Genomic DNA, 20,855 nt, shown 5'->3' with positions numbered 1-20,855 from the left:
ACCTTTTCTCTAAATCTGTAGAACCCATTCTCAGCGAAAAGAACCGGGTAGGACGCTCCCATGTCGCATGTCTGCAGCCTCGCCGTGATCAGGGCGGCTCACACGCTCAAAACCGATCCCAAACCAGCCCTTTTCATCTCACTCCCAGACAATCTCTCGTGGCATCAATCCTGTAAATATATGAGTCTTAATATGTGTGTCCTATTCTGTATTCAGAGGAAGAGCTAAGTCAGCAGCTCCAGTATTAATGCATGAGAAATGAGCAGAGCCCATAAGAATTAAAGGGTAAGACTCGCCTTATTAAGATGTAAATTCCGGGGGAAAAGTTAGCCGAAATGAGGATACAGTGAAGTTACTGTCAACTTTAGCCTACTTATGCATTTCTAAGAGGCGTTGTTGTGTCGCGGTTGTTGAAATTAGATGCACATAACAAAGCACCTTGCGTGTTTTGCTCAGCACGAGATCAACCAGTCCTGGTTGAGCAACCTTTTACTTTACGCAACAGTTTACAGTTTTGGCAACATTATCTAGTGACAGTTTACATCAACTATTGCGGCAATTCAATTTGTGTGTACATAGATTTGTGTGTGTTGCCGTGTGTGTGTGTCTGTGTGTGTGTGTGTATCCTCTTTTTTTTTTTTTTCGTTCTTTCTCCACCTCTCTCACTCTCATTTCAAATTTGCACTTAACACCTTCCTAGGGAAAGGCTTCTCATTCATCAACAGTGTTTGTCCCGGTGACAAGCAGGGTGCCTCCTGCATATCAATATCAGCTAAGACAATGCTGAGCATGTAACCTTCAGCTAAATGTCATTCTGCTTAATCCTATTTGAAAATTAAACATTGAAAAACCTTTACCGTACCTTCCTGTCTTCCTTCCGCTCTCCTCCCTCTCTCTCTCTCTTTCTCTCCCTTTCCCTTGCTCCCTCTTTTATTGGCTGCCTTTCTTCTGGCTCTCCGTTCTCCACGCCGCGTTCCCTGCTCTCGTTGGGCATGCCATGTGACATTTGTATTGTTCTGAATGGGGGAGTTGTTTGTATTTCATAATGGTTATATGGTAGAACTCCTTTTAGTCTTTGTCACTCAAAGAAATGATCATGTATACCTACTTTACGGGCCGCGTGGCTTCTCATTGTGTGGCTTTTCGTGCGTCAATCGTCTCGTACAGTGTCTTGCTTAAGTACTCACACAATTTGAACTTTTACGCATTTTTTTTGTCATGTACCAACTTCAGCGTCTATTCCTGAGAAAGTAGCTCCTAATTGTGCTGTGAAATGAAAGACATTTGTGGTTTTCAAGATTTGTTACAAATAAAAACCTGAAAAGTCTGGTATGTGCTTGTTTTCAGCCATGTTTACTCCGATACCCCTAAATAAAATCTAGTGCAACTAATGGCCTTCTAAAGTCTGCTTATAAGTAAATATAGTTGACCTGTGAGTGATGGAAGATTTCTATAGATAGAGCTGCTCTTTGAAGGCCTCAGAGGGTTGTTAGAGACCATTGGTGAACAAATAGCACCACAGAGACCGAGGAACACAGCAGACAGGGGTAGTGGTAGAGATAGAAGCCGCTTTCACAGCCTGCCTCTCTTATGCCCATGACTCACCGAGCGAGGTAGTCACAGCCCTCCATCGGCTGATTTGCATAGAGACAAGTTGGCTTCACAGGTCGAGGGAGTGAAATTGTGACGACGTATGTTTTGGGCGACCGGTAAACAGCAAAGCAAGGAGACGACATTTGAAGGATTAACTCAGCAGCAAGATTACAAAACAGACGACATCCACTACTATTGTTTTGAAAAGAATGGCATGGGAAGACTTCCAATGTGGATTTTATGCTTAGCGCTGATGCCACCCACAGACCGGTACCGCTCACAGCAGACTTTTAACAGAAGGCGCCTGGTCTGTGGAGGGCTTTTTAGACTGGAGGCAAAGTGCTTTGTGTGGCCAAAAACTAAGACTGCACATCGCGCCACCTCATGAAACTATTTGGTGGCAGCATCATGCTTTAAGAATGCTCTTTTTCATCAGGGACAGGAAAGCCTTTTGGAGTTGGGTGGTTGACTTGGACAGAGCTAAACATAGGGCAGTCCAGGAGGAAAACCTGTTAGATGTTGGAGTTTCGACTACACAACGACAACACTAAACTCAAAGCCTGAGCAACAATACAACAGTTTAGATCAAACCGTATTCATGTGTTAAAATGGCCTAGTCAAAGCCCAGACCTAAGTCTTACTGAGAATTTGTGGCAAGGGTAGAACATTTATCTCCATTGACCCTCTTCATTCAGTCTGGCGGAGCTTATGCTATTTTAAAGAATGGCAAGCAACGTCAGTCTCCAGATGTGCAAAGCTGGTTGAGACTAACTCAGAGGAACTTGCAGTTGTAATTGTAATGGAAGGTGCTTTCAAAAAATTACTGACTCGGCAATGCTGAGTAGCCAGTGCATGTAATATTTATTACACATTTATTTGTTCAAAAAAGAGAAAACTTAAAAAAAAATAATGGAGCATTTTCCTTCCACTTCAGAAATGATTGGCTACTTTGTGCCATATAAATACAGCGAGGTTTTTCTGGATTTAATGGGACAAAATGTAAAAAATTCCAATGGTGTGAATCCTTCGGCAAGGCACAGGAAGAAGAGAGACTAACACACAAGTCATCTGATAAAAAAGAGATTCACGACCTAAGATGCATGCAGAGAAGAATGTGCACTTCCTTAAACGGATCCACTTCTTAGTGGGTAGTCACCATGTTTAACTTGCATTTAAATTAAGCAAGATGGTGTCCAATTGGCACAATCTGTCACGAAGACTGGAACTTCCTCAAAGGCTCTGGATGTTATTTTGCGCTAAACAGCTATGATTTACTTTGTCCTTTACCTCCTTTTCCTCCTTATATACACATCCTACACTTCACACACATCCACAAAGCAGAAACATACAGCAAGGCCTGCAGAGGGAAATGGGAATGGAAGCAGGGCAGGATAAAAGGGGACTGAGAGATTGCAATGAAAATGCAATCATTTGCAGTCGGACAGATATAATTCTTCTGTGGAGGCGGCGTAATGCGGCGGCTCAAAGACAGCCCTCAGCCCATCCTTGTGGATTTGATTGACCACGGCCGCCCACCAAGGAATTCAATTGAAATACTGTGAGTGAATTACATCGGGACTAACCTTGATGTCATCGCATTGAAGCCCTCTATCCAAATCCATAGCTTGACGAATAAAAAAAAAAAACCTTTAACTTGTTTAATTATCACGTCGCAACTCCGAACTTGTATCTATATTTCAGGGATTTAGGTGTTGTCATTTAGTCGTGTATAAATAAGATGTGGAAAGGAAATGATACGTTGTTTTCAAAAAGCAGGACAAATAAAACCATAGAAGGTGTGCCACACATCCAACCCATGTCAATACTTTGTAGAATCGCTTTGTGTTTAAAATTGCAGCTGGAAGTCTTTTGGGGCATGACATTACCAGCTCTGCCCGTTTGGAGACTAACATTTGCCTGTTTTGCATCACAGCTCTAGCCCCCTTAGATTGAAGTGAGACCTCAGAGTCTCTGAAGTTCTGGACTTTGACTACGCCACATCAACAGATTGCTATGCTACGATCTAAGCTAAACTATTTTATTGCACATCTGTTTGGAGGGATTGTCTTGTTGGAAGGTGAGCCTCCAGCCCAGTTTCCATTCTGTTGTACCCTAACCAGAGGACCTTCTTGCACATTTTTTTTTTTTTTTTTGCTTTGCCTCAAACCTGGCTTGTGGCAAACTACAAATTGAACTTATCTTTTTCTTTCAACAATATTTTTAGCCTTGCCATTCTTCAATAAATGGCGGTGTGCAGGACAAGCTGTTGCTCTACCCTTCTTTCATTTTTGGATAATGGTCTGAATAGTGCCCTGTTTAATGTTCTACAACCGAACCCTGATTAAAACTCCCTCACCAACTCCCTGCTGTGTTTCTTGGTCTTTTTGATGCTCAAGGGGAGTGAGTACGTTTGCAGCTCACTGTAGAAAAAGAGCCGATAGCAAATATCTCTTGTCTTTTTTGAGTGTGGATTGTTGGAAAATGAATCTTTTGAAATTAGTTTCGAAGTGCAGATATGACCATGAAGGATTGTAGCAGAACCTGTCATAACCAAAACTGCATTCAGACATTAAGAAAACAACGTAGTCAGCAACAATATTTCTCTGATGGGGGGGGCGGGTTACCTATGTACCAAGGTGTGATCGACACCGGTCACTAGGTTAAAACCTTTACAGATTTTACATATGTTTAGACAAATATCATGATATTCTGAGTATAGAAACAGGGATTGGCAACACTTATTCTGGCGACAGAATGATTTTTGGAAAGGCGTTTAGTTGGAGTCTAAATCAGGGGATTTAGACTTGTGGGATATATTTAGAGGCGGGACATAGAAAAGATAACAGCGATTTGTTTGGAAGCTTGTCAAATCTGTTGGCAAACTTCTAATTCCTCAGAACAACATATAGGAGACCGATTCAGAAGATTTCGCTGAACGTGGTTTTTCATTCAAACCTCAGAGCTGTTCGCTTGCATTAAACGGCTGGCGTTGTGTGTCTCCTTGCTCTCCAGGTGGGATATGCAGGAGGATGCGGAGCTGGAAGATGGAGAGAGAGCGATGGTGGAGGAACTTCAGAAAGCGTTCTTCACTTGCTGCTGCAGCGCGGGACCACAAGGTGCCTCTGGAACTGACGAGACGCCAACAAATCAGACCCAGGGGGAAGCACACTCATGCGATGAAAGTACTGCCCAATAACAGTCCACGCCATTGGAGGTGTTATTAAGTTGTATTTTTTTTTTATATATATATTCTCTTGGGGCTCTCAAGATGTTTGTTTGTGCATAGGTGTGTGTACCCCTGCTCACACATTTGTGGGAGTGTTTTGGCCTGTGCGTGTACTTTATGCTGAAAATCTGCAAGTGTGTGCAAAAAATGTGGGGGGAAAAAACACTAGAAAAAAAAAAAAGAGAGAGCACAAACTGGTGCCTTCCTCTATCTGCACACACCTGAGACAAATCTTCTGTGCCGTTCAATGCTGCATCAGGTGCGTTTTTCATCTTTTTGGAGCACATCTGCAGAAACCAGTTTGGGGAAATAAAGAGCCGCGATTTGTTTGCCAGGGACAAGATGGGACTGTGTGATCGCTGTTGGTAACTGATGTGTTTTAAGACCGTGTGGGCGGAGAGAGTGGTGTCGGCGTGCTCTCCTCTGCCTTCTTTAAGTAAACATCAAAGAATACGGTTTGGAAGCAAAATATGATCTGTTATGATTTTCTGATGTGTTCCCGGAAATCTGCTGCACCATAGCATATCAGTTAGCATTTGTAATATGATTGCTGAGTATATTTTTCTAAATGTGTCAGTATTTTTTTATTTGTGCAAAATATTGTAGGTAAAATATCAAACATGAAAATAAAGCCATTATTGTACTTTAGCAAGGATTTGCCTTTTTTAGATAACTAATATGCATCTTTGTGATGTTATTTTTCTATGCATTGTTTATTGTTTTAATGCTATCCAAGCACATGATACTCTGTTTTCTCTTTATATACTCTTTTTTTCTCTTTATATTATCTTTTTTACCAGCCTAAATAAAATATAAATAAGTAAAAGAAAAAATAATACAATTAAGTGCTATATTAAGAGAGGTGGGAAATCACTTTTGCTAATTAAAAATGTGTTTCTATTGCAAACTTTTAATTGAAAAGTAGCAATATTATGCTGAATCATAAGGGGCTACAAATTAAATCCAATCTGTGTTTTCCTCTTAGAAACAGTGAAATATACATTTAAGGTGACATTAAAACCTGTTTTTTGGTTGTACTGGAATAAAAGTCAAACCAACTTGTTTTGAGTTTTTGCATGAAAGCACACGAAAGTCGCCTTTTGATCCTCTTTTTTTCTTTCTGCCTCATAGAGTCCCTGTTTACATGTGTTTTGTGATTCTGTTGCATGGAAGTGATCAGCTATTAGGACAACTGTCTCTAAAGCTGACCGATGTCTCATGAACAAGCTTATTTTGTCCATTTTGCACATTTGTTTATAGTTTATCTGGGCTATATATCTTTTAAAAGTTTTTAGAAATACACAGTTGCGGCATTTTCTCTTTTTCCTTTGCATATACATTGTCGTGCAAACTTTTTTTTGTCATGAGCATATTTTATTTGGATGTTTTTAAAATATCATATTTAGGTCACATTACTCTGAAACTCCTAAATATAATCCAATGAAGCCAACTCCTTTTAAAAGTAATCTAATCAGTAAACGGACTCAATTTGTGTTTATTTTAAAATTAGTATAGATATAACTGTTCTGTGACAACTTTAGTAAAAAAAAAAAAGCCTCATAAAGATCAAGGGACAAACCAGACAGATCTAAAGACATATAAAGTTGTGAGGATGTTATAAGTTATAAGACGCTTTAATTATCTCTGAGAGCACTGTTCAAAAACATGAGAAGGATTGACACTCCAAACATACTAAGACATACTGACAGGCTGGCCGAAGTGTGCAGTGCTAAAAGAAGCAGCCAAGAGGCCCATTGTAACTCTGGAGGAGCTGCAGAGAGCCACAACTCGGGTGAGATAATCTGTTAAGGGAACAAATAATAATTGTATACTCAATAAGTTTTGACCTTCGTGGGAAAGGGACAAGTGGAGAGGTTTTGCTGAAAGAAAGCCGTAAGAAGTCCTATTTATTTGCCACAAGCCATATTTTATGCAAAACAAAGACAGAAGAAAGTGCTGTGGTGAGAAAAGTGACATGCAATAAAACAAAATGTGTTTTGCATGTCCTGCAGCAGTCTGTAAATTAATTTCATTCAGGAGTGTTGAATCAAAGAACAATCCAAAATAAACCCTGATACCGGAACGCACTGGTTTAGATCAAAGCATGTGCACATCTTAAAATGGACCAGTCAAAGTACAGACCTACATCTGGCAAGCCTTGAAAATTGCTGCCAACATATGCTCTCTGTCCAATCTGATAGAGGTTCAATGTGAAATTTCAGTCTGTAGATGTGCAAAACTGGTAAGAAACATACTGTACCTTGAAATACTTGTTGCTGAAGTTGCAGTGAAAGGTGGTTCTACAAATCATTGACTCAAGGAGGCTTAGTAAAAATGAGAAGTGTATATAATTTCCCTTGCACTCTATAATTAGTCCAATAAAATGCATTTGAATTTCTGGTTATGAGGCAACAAAATGTAAAAAATGTTTAGGATACACGATACACGACACAACAGGTCAGCGTGGTTAACTTTATAAAGCAAATACTGTTTCACAGAAACATCTTTGTTTTGTTGGCCTGCAGCCCTAGCAACATGTAAACATTACAGAAAGCCAGACTTTTGTATTGGATAATCCTATAATGCGATTACCATGTTAAATAAAAAAAAATGTTTCTATAAATTTGGTAACAGCAAAATTGTGTTGGCATCTTCTTCAATATGGCACAATATGATTCTTACAGCAGCAGGCAATTCCCTAACAAATAATTCAGTTCTAATTTGTTGTGATTTTTGTGATTATATACTATTCTGTAATCAAAGAAGCCTGGCTGAACACCAATATAACTTTATTCTCAACTTAACTGTAGCTCATGACATTTATTTTATCAGTGCACTGAGCACCACGTTTTTAACCAGGGGTTTTGATTCCCTCAGGGTCAGATCAAAGATCTTCTCTTTTTACAGAAAAGCAGAGTTCTCAGGTCTGAGTTTTCCATAAAACAAACAGTGAAATGCCGCGACCCCATGAGGGATTAAGCGGGTCGGAAAATGGATGGATGGATGGATGAAATGCTGAAGTCCAGTTCAAAGAAAGAAAAGAAAGAAAAAAATCAGTGTATTTTCCCTCTCGACAGCTGCTGCTGCTTCTGTGCTACTGCGCCTTTAAATATCCATTCCAGTTCGTTGCCCCGGTAACCCGGAAGCTTCACGCGCTCGGCGCTGCCGTGCCGGGAGTCCTTCCTGTTTAAGAAATTTGAAGGAAGCAGCAGCAACAGGACAGTCGTTGAATAAATATGGTGCGTGAGTTCAACACAAAGTATGCATGCATCTGCAGTAAACAGCCTGCTGTTCTCTAAGGCTCCCTGTTTCGCTTGGTTTTTAGTGAATGTGTGAATAAACAGACGAGTATATCTGTACCTGTTCGCAGTTGCTCCATGTAGAGCAGCTGTGTTGTTGTTCTTTTTTTAAGTCTGCGAAACAGTAAACATGTCGTTTGTTGTGGCGAAAACCGCGGCTCTGTCCTAGAGAGTGTAGAAAAACATATTTAAATATTTGCTGTTTGGTTTTAAAAAATAAGAAACATGTCGCGGAGTTTGCATTATTTACCTGACTGCTGCACGTGCGGATACCGCCAGAGTTGTCCCTAGATATATAAACAGTAGAAGTTTGCTTTCTATGTTTAGGTTAGTACTATAGAAATACGGTTATAAATGACAATAACTTGTGAAGTACAGTTAGTATTATGTATCTAAAAGTACTCGGGTGTCTGGCAGTCATAACTGTGAATATATATATATATATATATATATATATATATATATATATATATATATATATATATATATATATATATATATGTGTGTATGTATATAAAACACAAAAGGCACAGGATACATCTTATTTTCTTACTTTTGCTCTTTATAATTCCCCTTGATTCATGACAGGATTCATCTCAGTGATCTGTGTGAGGAAAGGACCTATGCGCTCTCACCTTTTTTCTGCCACATCAGCCTTGTACATACTGTGGATCACCATGGCCCAGGTCGCTGGCCAGGAGGACAAGGAGAAGACCACTGCGCTCAAAGGTTAATAACCAGCTACTGTAAGAGTGGATACAACCCTGGTGGATAATATAGATTGACATGTATTCATACCCCTTAAACTTCAAATTTAAAATCCTATTTAAATAAAAGTCAGCAATTTGCAACATCGATTTGTATTCAACCTCCCCTCATGTCAATATGTTGAATTCATTTAAAATATATTGAAGCTTGTGGTTGTAAAGTAACAAAATCTGAAAATGGTAAAGCAGGCATGTCCAAAGTCCATTTGTGGCCCCTGTACTGATTTTAGTTTTTAGTTAAGGCAAAAATATTACAGAAAAGTTAAAACCCTACAATTGAAAATGTTAGTACAACACAAAGTATTCATTTTTTGATAAACACACTTTTGACATTGTCGTTAATTTCCTAGTAACATATATCCAATGATATTTAATTACACAAATGCAGACTTTGGTGCATTAAAATCTGCTTTGAATTCAATTATTAAAATTGGCTAATTACAGCAAGTGTTTTCAAAGAACAACTGACCCAAATACTGTTCCTTTATCGCTAGAACAAAAACCGTTCAGTTTAATGTTGTTAGAGTCAAATTAAGTTACTCAGAATAATTTGAGAATTGGATGAATAGAACAAATGAGCAAAACCCGTTTTTAATTTTGGATCTACAATAATTTACACATTCATTTCCTACAAAGAAATCTGACTAATTTATTTATAGAAAATTATCATATTTTGTAGAGCAGGTAAAAAATTAACATAATTGTTTTGGTTCTTATAAGAATTTTGTTAATTTTTTGGCCCTCGAGTTTCTTTGACTTGACAATTTTGGCCCATGTACTGAAATGTTTGGATACCCCTGTGTTAAAGGGCCATAAACAATTTTTCATAGGGTCGGTTTATAAATAGTAGCACGTAAACTGAGACCCATGGGTCACACAACAAGAAATGTTTAGTTCAAAATGGAGTTTTAGAAACTTTATAGAAGCAAATCTGCTATGGCTGTTAACTTATTTCTTCTTCTCTTGTGTGTCTTTGTTCATAGACTTGCTATCAAGAATAGACTTAGATGAACTCATGAAGAAAGATGAACCTCCTTTCACCTTCCCTAAAACACTAGAGGAGTTTGAATATGCCTTCAATGAACGTAAGTACCTTAATTCATGCTTTCTTTAAAGTGGTACCACCTAAATTATAAAATTCTTGCTGTTAAAATGAACTCCGAACTACTGTGAACCTTAAGGGTTCTTGCTCAACCGTGTTAAATAACCACACTGGATTGTGGCCTAAACATGGAAAATAGTTGGAAAGGTAGAAAGAAAAATGCCCTGTATGGACTGGCTGTATCAAGCTAAACAGAATCACCTTAAAAAGACTAAAATAAAATGCATTCAATCAGAACGTTAAAGTCTATTCATAAATAAAGCTAAATGTTTGGCAAGCTCAGAAACTCAAAATGCCTTCTAGATCCATGGAAGGTAACATGGATAATCATCAAATGATTGGTGGACAAAAAAAAGTACAAATAAACATATCACTGCTCAAGGCAGCACTAGAAAGACATTCCTAACAAGTTTATATGAAAGGGAACACTGCTGACAAAACTGAAGAACCATAATCCTATACTGGAATAAATAATATGAAGAACAATGTTCAAGTTAGGCAACATATTCTTTAGGTCAGGAGGTACTTACCTACTAAAACAGCCAGGTGAGTCCATAACATAACGGTAACGCAAAAGATAACACTTAAAACGTCATCAGATTCAAACTCATGGCCTTTGACATTCATTTCTACACTCCATTCCCCACAGCACCGTGTTTCTGCCTTCATTTTGACTTTTGAACAGCTGTGGTTGGAGTAGTGGTGGCATTTGACACAGCTGATCGTTTTGCCAAAATCCATGCCTTTCACAGTGCATAATTCATAGACCATAATCGTTTACACTTGCCTTTGGCTGGGCAGTATTTCCGACACAAAACCCTGCTTTAACGTATCTCAACTCTGCATGTCTGCAAATTACCTAGACACGTGCATCGAGTGATGTGTTTGCTTGCAGCTTATCTGGTGGTTTTTCCACCAAATATGTGTGAATATCAGTCCACTGAATATTCGGCCACTTGCTAACGTCATGCTCCCCATTCAGTTACTGGTTGCCATTTATTAAGGTTAGTTTTTTTTTAAGTACGCTTTGAGATCTTTTGCAGATAACACGCTAGGTAAGTTGACAGTCTTTCGCTAGCTGTTGTTCTTCCTTGCCAATTTGCAGGCACAACTGTCTTAGTTTACAAACATTAAGTGGGTCTATTGGCTTCCTTGCTGCTTAAATAATTGCACTGGCATAATATCACATACAAACAAGAAGGTGCTGCAGATGGCAGGCTCTGTACTTTGCTCTCTTGTACTTTGCCTGTTTTTGTGTTTATTCTGCTCTCTGCCATCATTGTGATCACTTTCGCTAGAGAGGGACTCCTAAACACCAGGTAAACCTCTCTAGGCATTTTTCCCTCTCTTTTTCATCAACCCCAGCTTCCCTAAGATGCTGGATGTTGGCGCAGCAGTTCTCCATGGGATATAATAGTGAAGCAGACGAGGTAAATTGACAGCAGATTTGTGCGTACAAGGGTCATGTGCACTACCCCTGCGCCACGGCAGCGCCCTGGACTCGTTTTTTTATAGACTCAAAAGCCTTTTATTCTCTGAGAGAGTTTTCACATCCTACCACAAGCCTACACATCAGAGGCTGAAGATTACCTATTTAAGCTGATAACAGAATTGGAGATTCTTTCCTCATTGTTCTTGGGGATTTTAACAACTCTTGCAAACTTACAAAATACAGACACCATGTTAAGTGTCCCACCAGAGATAAAAACACACTAGACCACTGTCAAACAGCTTTATAAGATACATATCGCCAGGGTCACTTTGGAACTTTCTGATCACTGTACCAAATAAGCTGTCCCCATTGCTTCTGAAGGGACACTTCATAAGCAGGCGAGGACAATCTGACCAAGGCGATCAAGGCAGCTAAAGCCCCATTAACACTGCCGTTGTTAAACCGATCCATGTCGAGCTCGCACCGAGCTTGGATCAGTTAACCATGCCTAGCTTGGTCTACGACCATTTACACATCACTCTAGCACGGTTCCCGCCTGCTAGTGACGATCTACGGTACTACTGCTCTCTAGGATTGAATGAGGGACTCAAGCAAATCAAAATGGCGGCGCCCGTAACATTCAGGAAGAATTTACTTGACAGAGTCTGCTTTTGGGAAGTGGATAAGACAAACGAACGTCTAATCAGGGCTTACAGACGCAGGAAACAACGACAGACGATGAGGTTAATCAGACTGCTAAACAGAATCATCACTGGAAATAGTGTGGCACTGTAGGGAAGCTATTTTTTATGATTGTCTGAAACCACAAAATTAGTCAGCTGACTGTAAGGAGATGACGCGGTCTGCTCATGCGCTCTTTGTTATATAAGAACCGTGCCACTGAAAAACCAGGCCGAGCCTACCCATCGAACTGGTCTGCATTTAGCGCGGTCCGGTTGTGTCTGGCTCGGTTCAGTTCAGTTTGTGATCCATTTACACTTGAAAGTTATCTCAGTTACTGAGCTCGGACCCGTCTCGGCACGGTTAAAAAAGGGTAGTGTAAACGGGATATAAGACAACCTAGAGTGAGAAGCTAAAAAATAGCCTCTCGGCTGCAGTTAGGAATGGTTTGATTAAGATTACTGTTTACAGGAGCCCATCCTGAGCACAATCCAAGTCTGTCAGATGACCTTGTTTGGCAGCTTTTAGGGCAGGTTTGAAAAGCAGTTGTTCACACCTCGTTCACATGTTTCTCTGAGACAAAAGTTCCCCATGCATCAACTACCCTCCTGGTGCGGTCAGAACCCCTCTGAGCCTAACCCGCTCAAGCCAGTGGAGATGATGGTGGACTGCTGTGGATCTCCAACTGGATATCCACTGATTTTGGCTATCACTTGGTTCCTAGGAACCACTCCTTCCCGAGACCTGAGATGGTCCTCACACATAAGGCCTGTTTACACTACACTTTTTTAACCGAGCCGAGACCAGTCCGAGCTCGGTAACCGAGATAACTTCTGTGTGTAAATGGTCAGCAGACTGAACCGGACCGCGCTAACTGCAGACCAGTTCCTGAGCAGGTCTCGGCCTGGTTTTTTTTCTGGCCTGGTTTTCTGATACCGTGGTCTGATGAGCAGAGCACGTCATCCTCTTACAGTCAGCTGACTGTCCGCAGGTTTTCCGGCGTGTCTGGCTGCACGTCCCGATTCACACTCCATTCAGACAAATTTCAGACATTCATAATAATACTAGCTTCCTTACCATGCCACACGGTTTCCAGTGATAATTCTGCTTAGCAGCATGATGAACCTCAGCGTCTGTTGTTGTTTCCGGCGTCTGTAAATCCTCATTAGACGTTCGTTTGTCTCATCCACTTCCCAAAAAGCCAACTTTCTCAAGTAAATTCACCAATGGTTGCCTTCTTCCCCTGACTCTCCGCAAACACCGAAATATCACAATATCAAGCATAACTTCCTGAATGTTACGGGCGCCGCCGTTTTGTTTTACTGCTTCCGCCTTCAATCTCAGAGAGTGGTAGTACCGCAGATCGCCACTAAGAGGCGAGGAGCAAAACAAAGGAACCGAGATAAGCTTGGTGTGTAAACGAGTCGGTTTGTCTTGGGTAACTGATCCAAGCTCGGACTGGTCTCGGCATGGCTCGGTTTTTAGGTGTAGTGTAAACGGGCCTATAGACGCTGTGAACAGCGGTCTCTGCTGGGTCTTTTTCTGAAGAAAAAGGCCCAGCAGAGACCATGCAGCAGCTCAAGAAGTATCTTCTACACTGCCGTCATTCAGGCTGTCCTGCCTTCGCCCATCAGTGTGTGGTTTGGTTCAGTCATAACACAGGACAGGTCCAAACTACAATGAACAATTAGGTCTGCAGAGAGGACCGTCAGGGCTGAGATTCCCTCTATCTTTCACAGGTCTAGGCTCAGGAAAAGAGTAGCTAACATCTCTGCAGGCCCCACATGCTCTGGATACAAACTGTTTAGACGTTTACCTTCAGGTCGGCTCTACAGAGCGCTATTCACAAAAACCAGAGACAGTTTCTTCTCCCACCCTGTCAATCTGATGAACGCTTCACATTCAAAATGCCCAGAATGATATCGTGCATATTTGCATCAAGCCAACCATGTATCCCTCTTTGGTAAAAATACTGTCTGTATACATATTTACAAAAATAAAAAAATATGTACTTATACTTAAAATGTCTTCATTGAGAGCAAGGTGGAAACGATGTCTGTACTACTTTACTTGCCTACACTTGCTTATATATAGAGTCAGAGCAATAAATAGAAAGGTTAAATCTACTGAATAATGATAATCGAGCCTGGATGAGGACCCACATTTATTTTGCCATATTACACAGATAGCGGGATGATAAAGCAGTTAAAATAAATCTCTAAAGCTCTCTGTTAGTGAACTGCAACAAAGAGTGGCATCTTGGGGTAATAACATTTTTCCCCAGTAATTATACACATCTTTATCAGCGCTACCAGTAATTGTGGAGGGCACTGTAGGTCATAGAAAAGGGGTAAACCCACAGTCAACACCCAGATTTAGTCCACAAAGACTGCAGAAGATCAAATTTGTGTGGACTCAGATGATCCAACAGTCTTTGGAGGATCATTTTGGCCTGTTGTAATCAAAGCAGGGGTTCAGGAGAAGAAAGCGTTGGGAGATTGGTGGATTTCTGGCTCTTATTATTCCCCCACAGTCTCTTGCCCTGTCTTTTTTATCTCCTATGTTCTCTGTCAGTGTCTGGCTGGCTGAGTGGGGGACATGTTGTGTACTCTACGGCCCGTCAGTAACTTACTCAGCCTTGCCCTCTGTCTGACGGAGAATTTGCATACCCTTGCTGTGGCTAAGAACAGACTCAGCACCTGAAATTATGCAACACCCACAAAATACTTCTCCCACCCTCAAGTCCTAGCTCAGTCTACCATGGAGGCTGAAAAAAACACACTCACTCCTTTACCTTTCTCTTCATGCTAATTCCCATTCCTATAATTTCCCCCCCCGCTTTCTCTACTTCTGCCCCATCTTACCAAAAAATGTCCACCTGAAACACAAGGTAGCGCCCCACGCTGGAGCTTTTTAACTCTTTATATCTCGTCAGAATCTCTTTCAGGCCTGTTTTTCGAAGAATACCATTTCTATTAAAGCCACAGCGGCCCTGCGGCAAAGTCTCCAGTATGTCGGCTAAGTCACTTTGGCCTGAAGGGGTTTTATTTTATTTTAATATAACTGAACTCATGGTATCGTAGTCTGAGACGAGTGGAACAAAAATGTTAATTTTACCATGTAATGATATGAATACAGAAGAGGCTGTGTACAATAGTTTGCAGGTATCTTAATCACTGAAGATGATGGCTTCATCTTGCCAGCCCTCCGGTTTTCCATTACTGGAAATCCAAGGTTATGTACACCTAATTAAGCGGCCAAATTGAGAACAGAATGCTAATTATGACAGAAAAGGAGGAAGAAAAGTTGAGAAAATGTTATTCCTTTGAGAGGATGTGTTGGGGGAGATGGGGCGGGGAGGGGAGGGGGGGGGGGTTGATCACCCCTCAGCCTGTAGACATGAACACACACACACACACATCGCAGCCCCCTCTTCTTCCTCCTCCTGCATGGAGGTACAGCCACATCCTCCAGTCTCCTCTCTCACTCTCACACACACACACACACATAGATGCACACCATCCCTACACTGGGATTTCATTATAACTCCTTCTTCCCCCGTCTTAGGCTGTAGTGTTTAGATACTCACGCCGTCCGTGAATGCATAATTTATTTTCTTCAAGGTACTATTTGTGCACACACTGCTTTATACTAAGTTCTCACTTGTCTCCTGCTTCACCTCTCAGGCATAAATGTATTTCTAAATACAACATAATACCAAGCCTAGATTCAGGATCACATGTTCTCTAACAACTAACCATGAAAGCGAGTGCTGTAATACACAGTAAGTGAGTAGTGTAAGATTTATCACGTTGATAGAGGTGTGAAATGGTGGCAATTTAGAGGGAAATAAAAAAAAAAAATCTTTACGCATTCCTTTATCTTGCAAAGATATTGTATTTATATGCTCACATTGTGCAATAATTGAGAAAGTATGAGGCCCCCCTGGCTATTTGGGTTAAGTATGTGTACTTTTTGTCATTTAGCTCTCACAAACTTTGCAGTCATAAAGGTCAAAATTAAATTTAACACTGTTTAGTGCTTTATTGTGTTATGGTGTCAACCGCAGGATCGATGGGCTCGGCGCTAAAGGTATGGGCTCCGCAGTCGCAGAAGGGTAATTGTTTAAAAAAGTAGCACCACCTCTGAACAGCATTTTCTTCTTTTATGAGTTTTTGTATGAGTAAAACCTTTAATGTTTTAAAAACTCCTGTTGTTTCCCGGAATTGAAATAAAGCGTTTAGGCTCTGTTTCACAGACCCCACCATTGTGGAGTATCAGTTTTGAACAATTTTCAAATGTGCACAGAGTCGATCATAGTTCTACTTGTATGCCCACACCTGGGCCCTCTGGCTGCAGCAAAGTGGTTGTGCTAGTTAGGACCTCTGGCTGTCAGCATCCTGAGATGATGCGGTATATCAGGTACAGCCGTTGCTTTGGAAAGGGTTTTCGGCCCAACACACTCAAAAGTGTACACATACAAAATGCTGGTAACCATCTTTAGTCTGTACTCTGAGGCATTTCTGTTGAAAAAGCATTAGCCAAACTGCTGGTTGATGTCAGAGTAAAATACGCAGTGATGGCCAAGGTTACAGAGAAAGAGAAAAAGGGGAGAAAGACCGTCTCCGCCTGGCTCTAACATCCATCCTGAGTAATCCGCTAGTGTCCCGGCAGTGCTAAATGCAAGTGTGAATGCTCTTAAGACGTTTTGAGGATGATTTAGTTTAGACAGTCTTCAGAGGTGCTCAACGTTATTATTCGCATCAGTTTAGCAGTCTTAATGCAATCCGACCTGAGAAGCATTCGAGGCCCTAAACTGACCCGATGTTGATATACAAGCAACACAACTTTTACCATGTTAGATGAAATATGTCTGAGTGAATATTCTAAAGATAGTTTTTGGGTTCAGAGTTTCTCTAAATAATTCACAATACATCTCGAGAGTACATTGATCAGAGGATTACAGGCTGCAGTAGACGTAAATGTTCTCTGTAGTGTGACAATTGTTCTGATTTTAGGCTACCTACTGTGGTAGCTGTATTGTCAAATGCTCGGTGTCAATCACATACCAAAGTAGGAGCTCTACAGTCATGTTTACTCACTTTCAAATAAAACTTGTGTGGCGCAGCTGATGGCAAAACCATATGGTTTCGTCTATGCTGAGCTCTTACGAGGTAAAAAGGTTACTGTCTCTGTGCGGATATTGAGGTCTGTGAAGTCACACGTTTAATTATTCTTTTTTTATTGCTCTCATATCATGTATGTTAAGATACACGTTTAAGGTAAGCAACAGTTTGTAGCGAATATGGGAAGAAGTCAGACCCAAATAGAGTGCTTTTTAATTTCTATTTTCTAGGCAGAGAAGTAACATTATTATTGCAGAGCAACTACTGTTTTCAATGCATGGAGATAGCAGAAAATGTGTTCAAGTACTAAGGGAACATTCTCACAAATGGATCATGGACTTTGCTGCATGTGCCGCTACTTGTGTGCTAATAAATAGTTTAGACCTGGAACCTTTGCTACCATTTTGGGTACTGAACTTGGGGCTGGTCAGCGTACCAACAGCTTTTCCAGTCTGAAATGAGACTTTTGAAGACAGTCTTGTATTCCTGATCAGGAACGCTGAAGAAACCCTCCTCAGATGTACAAATAGAACGTACCATATATATGTCTGCATGTTAACGAAGTTCAAGCTAGGGGTTGGCCTTTATTGTATCGTTTTAGCGTTACTGTGAAAAATTTCTCATCGTAATAAGAAGTTGAGTTTATCTTGACAGCAATAAATTAGTAGTGGTGTCAGAAAACCCCCAAAACAGCCAGTGTTGTCAGGATTGTTATTTTTGCTATTTTCATTACTTTTGGTTTCTTTAGCACCTCAATAAACATCAATAAATTCAACAAATCTAATTAATGGCAGTTACATTGTGCAGAATTACGCTTCTTTATGCAACTAGTGTCCTGATGAAACGTATTTTGAATTTTGTTTTAGTGTTATATGTTACACTGTTAAATGTTTTTTAAGGATACTATTTGTCTTTATTGGGATAGTTGACATGCGGTCACAGCCACACAGTTACCTAAAAAGCTGCAAGAAGCTGAACATTGTATGTTATCCTCATTTTTATCGTTATCACAACAGTACCAAGATATATCTTGCTACAATTTATATTTCATATCACCTGCCCCAGATCAAGCTGGATTTGCCTGGAACTGACAGCTGATCACTCAGCATGGATTTTAATGCCAGGTGTCACTGGTAATGTTTAGTGAGGTCTGCATACTGTAGGTGTGAATGAGCGAAGTGTTATGTTAATACCAGGTCAAAACAGCTCTGGAGTAAAACATATATTTTTGAGAGAATAGCAGCTGCCTACTGTTTTGTAACCACATTAGGTAAGAACATTGGACCCTAATGGTTCTATGCACTTTTTAAAGCAGCATAGGGCAAGTTCCAGAGATTTTGCACGCGTTTTTCTCCTCTGGCAACACGTTGAAATGACACCAGTTTTGTGTACCCTCATGGGAGAAGAGGAAAAGCATATGCCAATGCACCTGCACAGGTCTGTTGTTTAGAGGCACAATGTCTTCTGAGGTAAGAACAATTAACTAGGTCAGCCATATTGATAACGTGTAGCACTCTACGTTCTGCACTTTATAAATCTGGTACTGCTACCATCGAATCTTTTTGGGAAGGGAGGGACCTTCAGCAGAACCATAGGCCTCCCCAATCTGATTGGACGATATGACACCTTGTGCCTGTCAACCAGAGTTTGGTTTAAGCCAATCATAGTATCATAGTAAATTAAAATGTAAGCCGCAGACAACAGGAGAAACCACAAGAAGGGAAGGTAGTCAAGACACTCCTCCTGTGCTGCCATGTTTATATTGGTTCGGCTGCAGCTCTTGCTTTCGTCACAGCTGGTATGTCCTGCCTTAAACCATAATACTGCAATGTGATTGGCCCGACATGTTTTTGGTTTGGACACAAACAACTGAAGCCAGAGCGGTACAAGGTGTATTCTCGTATGTTTGTAAATGCACAAATACAGCGAGAATTCATCTGGCAGGCAAGGTTAAAAAACGCTATAAATATTGAAGTTCTCTCACTAACGCATCGATTATGGCGGAGACTCAACAATTTTGCAGGGTGAACGACAGCTCGCATCCCGTCACACCCACGTGCACGTCCAGAAGTTTCACGCCCAGAAGTTTTTGACTCTCTCGTGATCTGACCAATGGAGCTTATAGAAGCAATTGGGGTAAATGGAAGATAACTAATTTTACATGTCGGGCAATTGTAAGGGCATGTGTGACCAAGAAAAAAAAATATGTTTAACCTTTAAACTTGGAGTGATAAATAAATACATTTTAAAATAGAGCCCTAAAAAGGTTGGAATCAAAATTTGCATGATTTAGTTATGAGTGTACTTTATTCATTCGTATCTGTCATTATGTGTCTCTCACAGATGGCCAGCTCCGGCACATAAAAACAGGTGAACCCTTTGTGTTCAATGCCAGAGAAGATCTGCACCGTTGGAACCAGAAACGCTACGAAGCTCTTGGAGAGGTAACACGGTTTTCCCACTGCCATCACACCTTGTTCATGCATACATGATATTTATTCTTTATATTATTCAGTTTTGAGTTATGTTTTCATCTTCACACTTGAGAAAAACACAGGAGCAGAAACAAATTAGGGGGTCTTTTGATTTTTTTGAAAACTTTCCATAGCTAAAAGATTTTAATGACAAAATATGTGGTATCTAGTAAGGATTCACCCATATGGAAATGTGGGCTGATATTGATATCCATACATATTAATTGTGTGGCTAATAACTGATATTTACCAGTATTTTAGATATTTTGTATATTTCCCTCCGAAACTGAAATAACGACCACACCGCTGACATTGCTTCTCCACTTTGTTAAATGTCCCACACTGCATCACTGTCACATGCCATAGCACACAAAAATTATACAACACACTTCTTTACAGTGTTTGCAATTTTGCCAACTTGTGTACAAATGACAATAAATAACACATATTAATACTTACCTTGGACTTATACATTGTTGACTAACTCAAGAATTGTGTTTTAGTTGAAAGTGAAAACAACAATAAGAACTTGCAATCTGGTTTGGCTATATCTAAATCTAGTTTATGAAGCTAAAGGAAATTAATGGAAAAAAAGTTTTAATGTGTCTCTGTTAATGCAGAGCAACAAATAGCAGAATTTGTTTCTATATGAAACTGCAATGTTTTTGCTTTAAAACATCTTTATCATGCTACACTCCTCCAGATTATCATAATGTCCATCCCTACTACCTTCTGTGGTGAGTCTGAAAACAGTCCAAAACCCCTGTCAAGAGCACTATTCATGGTTCCATCAATTATAGTTCAAGTCCGGATGCAACAAAGTTGCACAGACCACCACACTACTACATGTTTTACTGTGGGTTTAACATTATTGATCAGAGATCCAGTTTAAAACCAAATGTAACGGGACGCACGTCATCCGGAAAGTTCCAGTTTTGTTTTACCAGTCCACAGAATTCAAGAGGATTGAACCAGTGATCACCAAAGAACCAAAGGAGAATATATACTGGGGAGAATCGATATCTGTAGAACAAGAAACAGAAAAGACTAATTAGCAGAGTGAAAGCAGCTGAGTGAGAACAGAGAAAGAGGGAATACAACAAATTGAGTGGCAAAATATTAACCTAACACAGAGATCAGAAACTAATAAACTGT

General features: G+C 40.3%; 2 protein-coding genes and 1 long non-coding RNA gene across 4 annotated transcripts in view; 2 read left to right on the top strand and 1 right to left on the bottom strand.

Moving 5' to 3' along the window:
- kiaa0825 (KIAA0825 ortholog) overlaps positions 1–5,467 on the top strand; it is a 160,657-nt gene extending 155,190 nt beyond the window's left edge. For both annotated transcript variants that reach the window (XM_021315778.2, XM_036144422.1), the window contains exon 23: positions 4,606–5,467. In XM_021315778.2, coding sequence (XP_021171453.2) covers positions 4,606–4,789 — 184 coding nt within the window. In that variant the 3' untranslated portion in view covers positions 4,790–5,467. The remainder of the gene's footprint in view (positions 1–4,605) is intronic.
- Positions 5,468–7,919: 2,452 nt separating this feature from the next.
- On the bottom strand, positions 7,920–8,451 carry LOC118564954. Its single transcript, XR_004932105.1, has 3 exons — positions 8,369–8,451; positions 8,180–8,283; positions 7,920–8,002 (listed from the first exon to the last, which is right to left on the bottom strand). It is a non-coding gene; the product is annotated as an uncharacterized LOC118564954 (long non-coding RNA).
- fam172a (family with sequence similarity 172 member A) overlaps positions 7,942–20,855 on the top strand; it is a 213,927-nt gene continuing 201,013 nt past the window's right edge. The window contains exons 1-4 of the mRNA XM_036144419.1: positions 7,942–8,058; positions 8,707–8,847; positions 9,869–9,970; positions 19,570–19,670. Of these exons, the coding sequence (XP_036000312.1) occupies positions 8,742–8,847; positions 9,869–9,970; positions 19,570–19,670 (309 nt within the window). The 5' untranslated portion in view covers positions 7,942–8,058; positions 8,707–8,741. The remainder of the gene's footprint in view (positions 8,059–8,706; positions 8,848–9,868; positions 9,971–19,569; positions 19,671–20,855) is intronic.

The sequence above is a fragment of the Fundulus heteroclitus genome, chromosome 12, assembly GCF_011125445.2.
Source record: "Fundulus heteroclitus isolate FHET01 chromosome 12, MU-UCD_Fhet_4.1, whole genome shotgun sequence".
Lineage (NCBI taxonomy): Eukaryota > Metazoa > Chordata > Actinopteri > Cyprinodontiformes > Fundulidae > Fundulus > Fundulus heteroclitus.
Note: the sequence above shows the minus strand (reverse complement) of the source record. Positions and strands in the feature narration are given on the sequence as shown.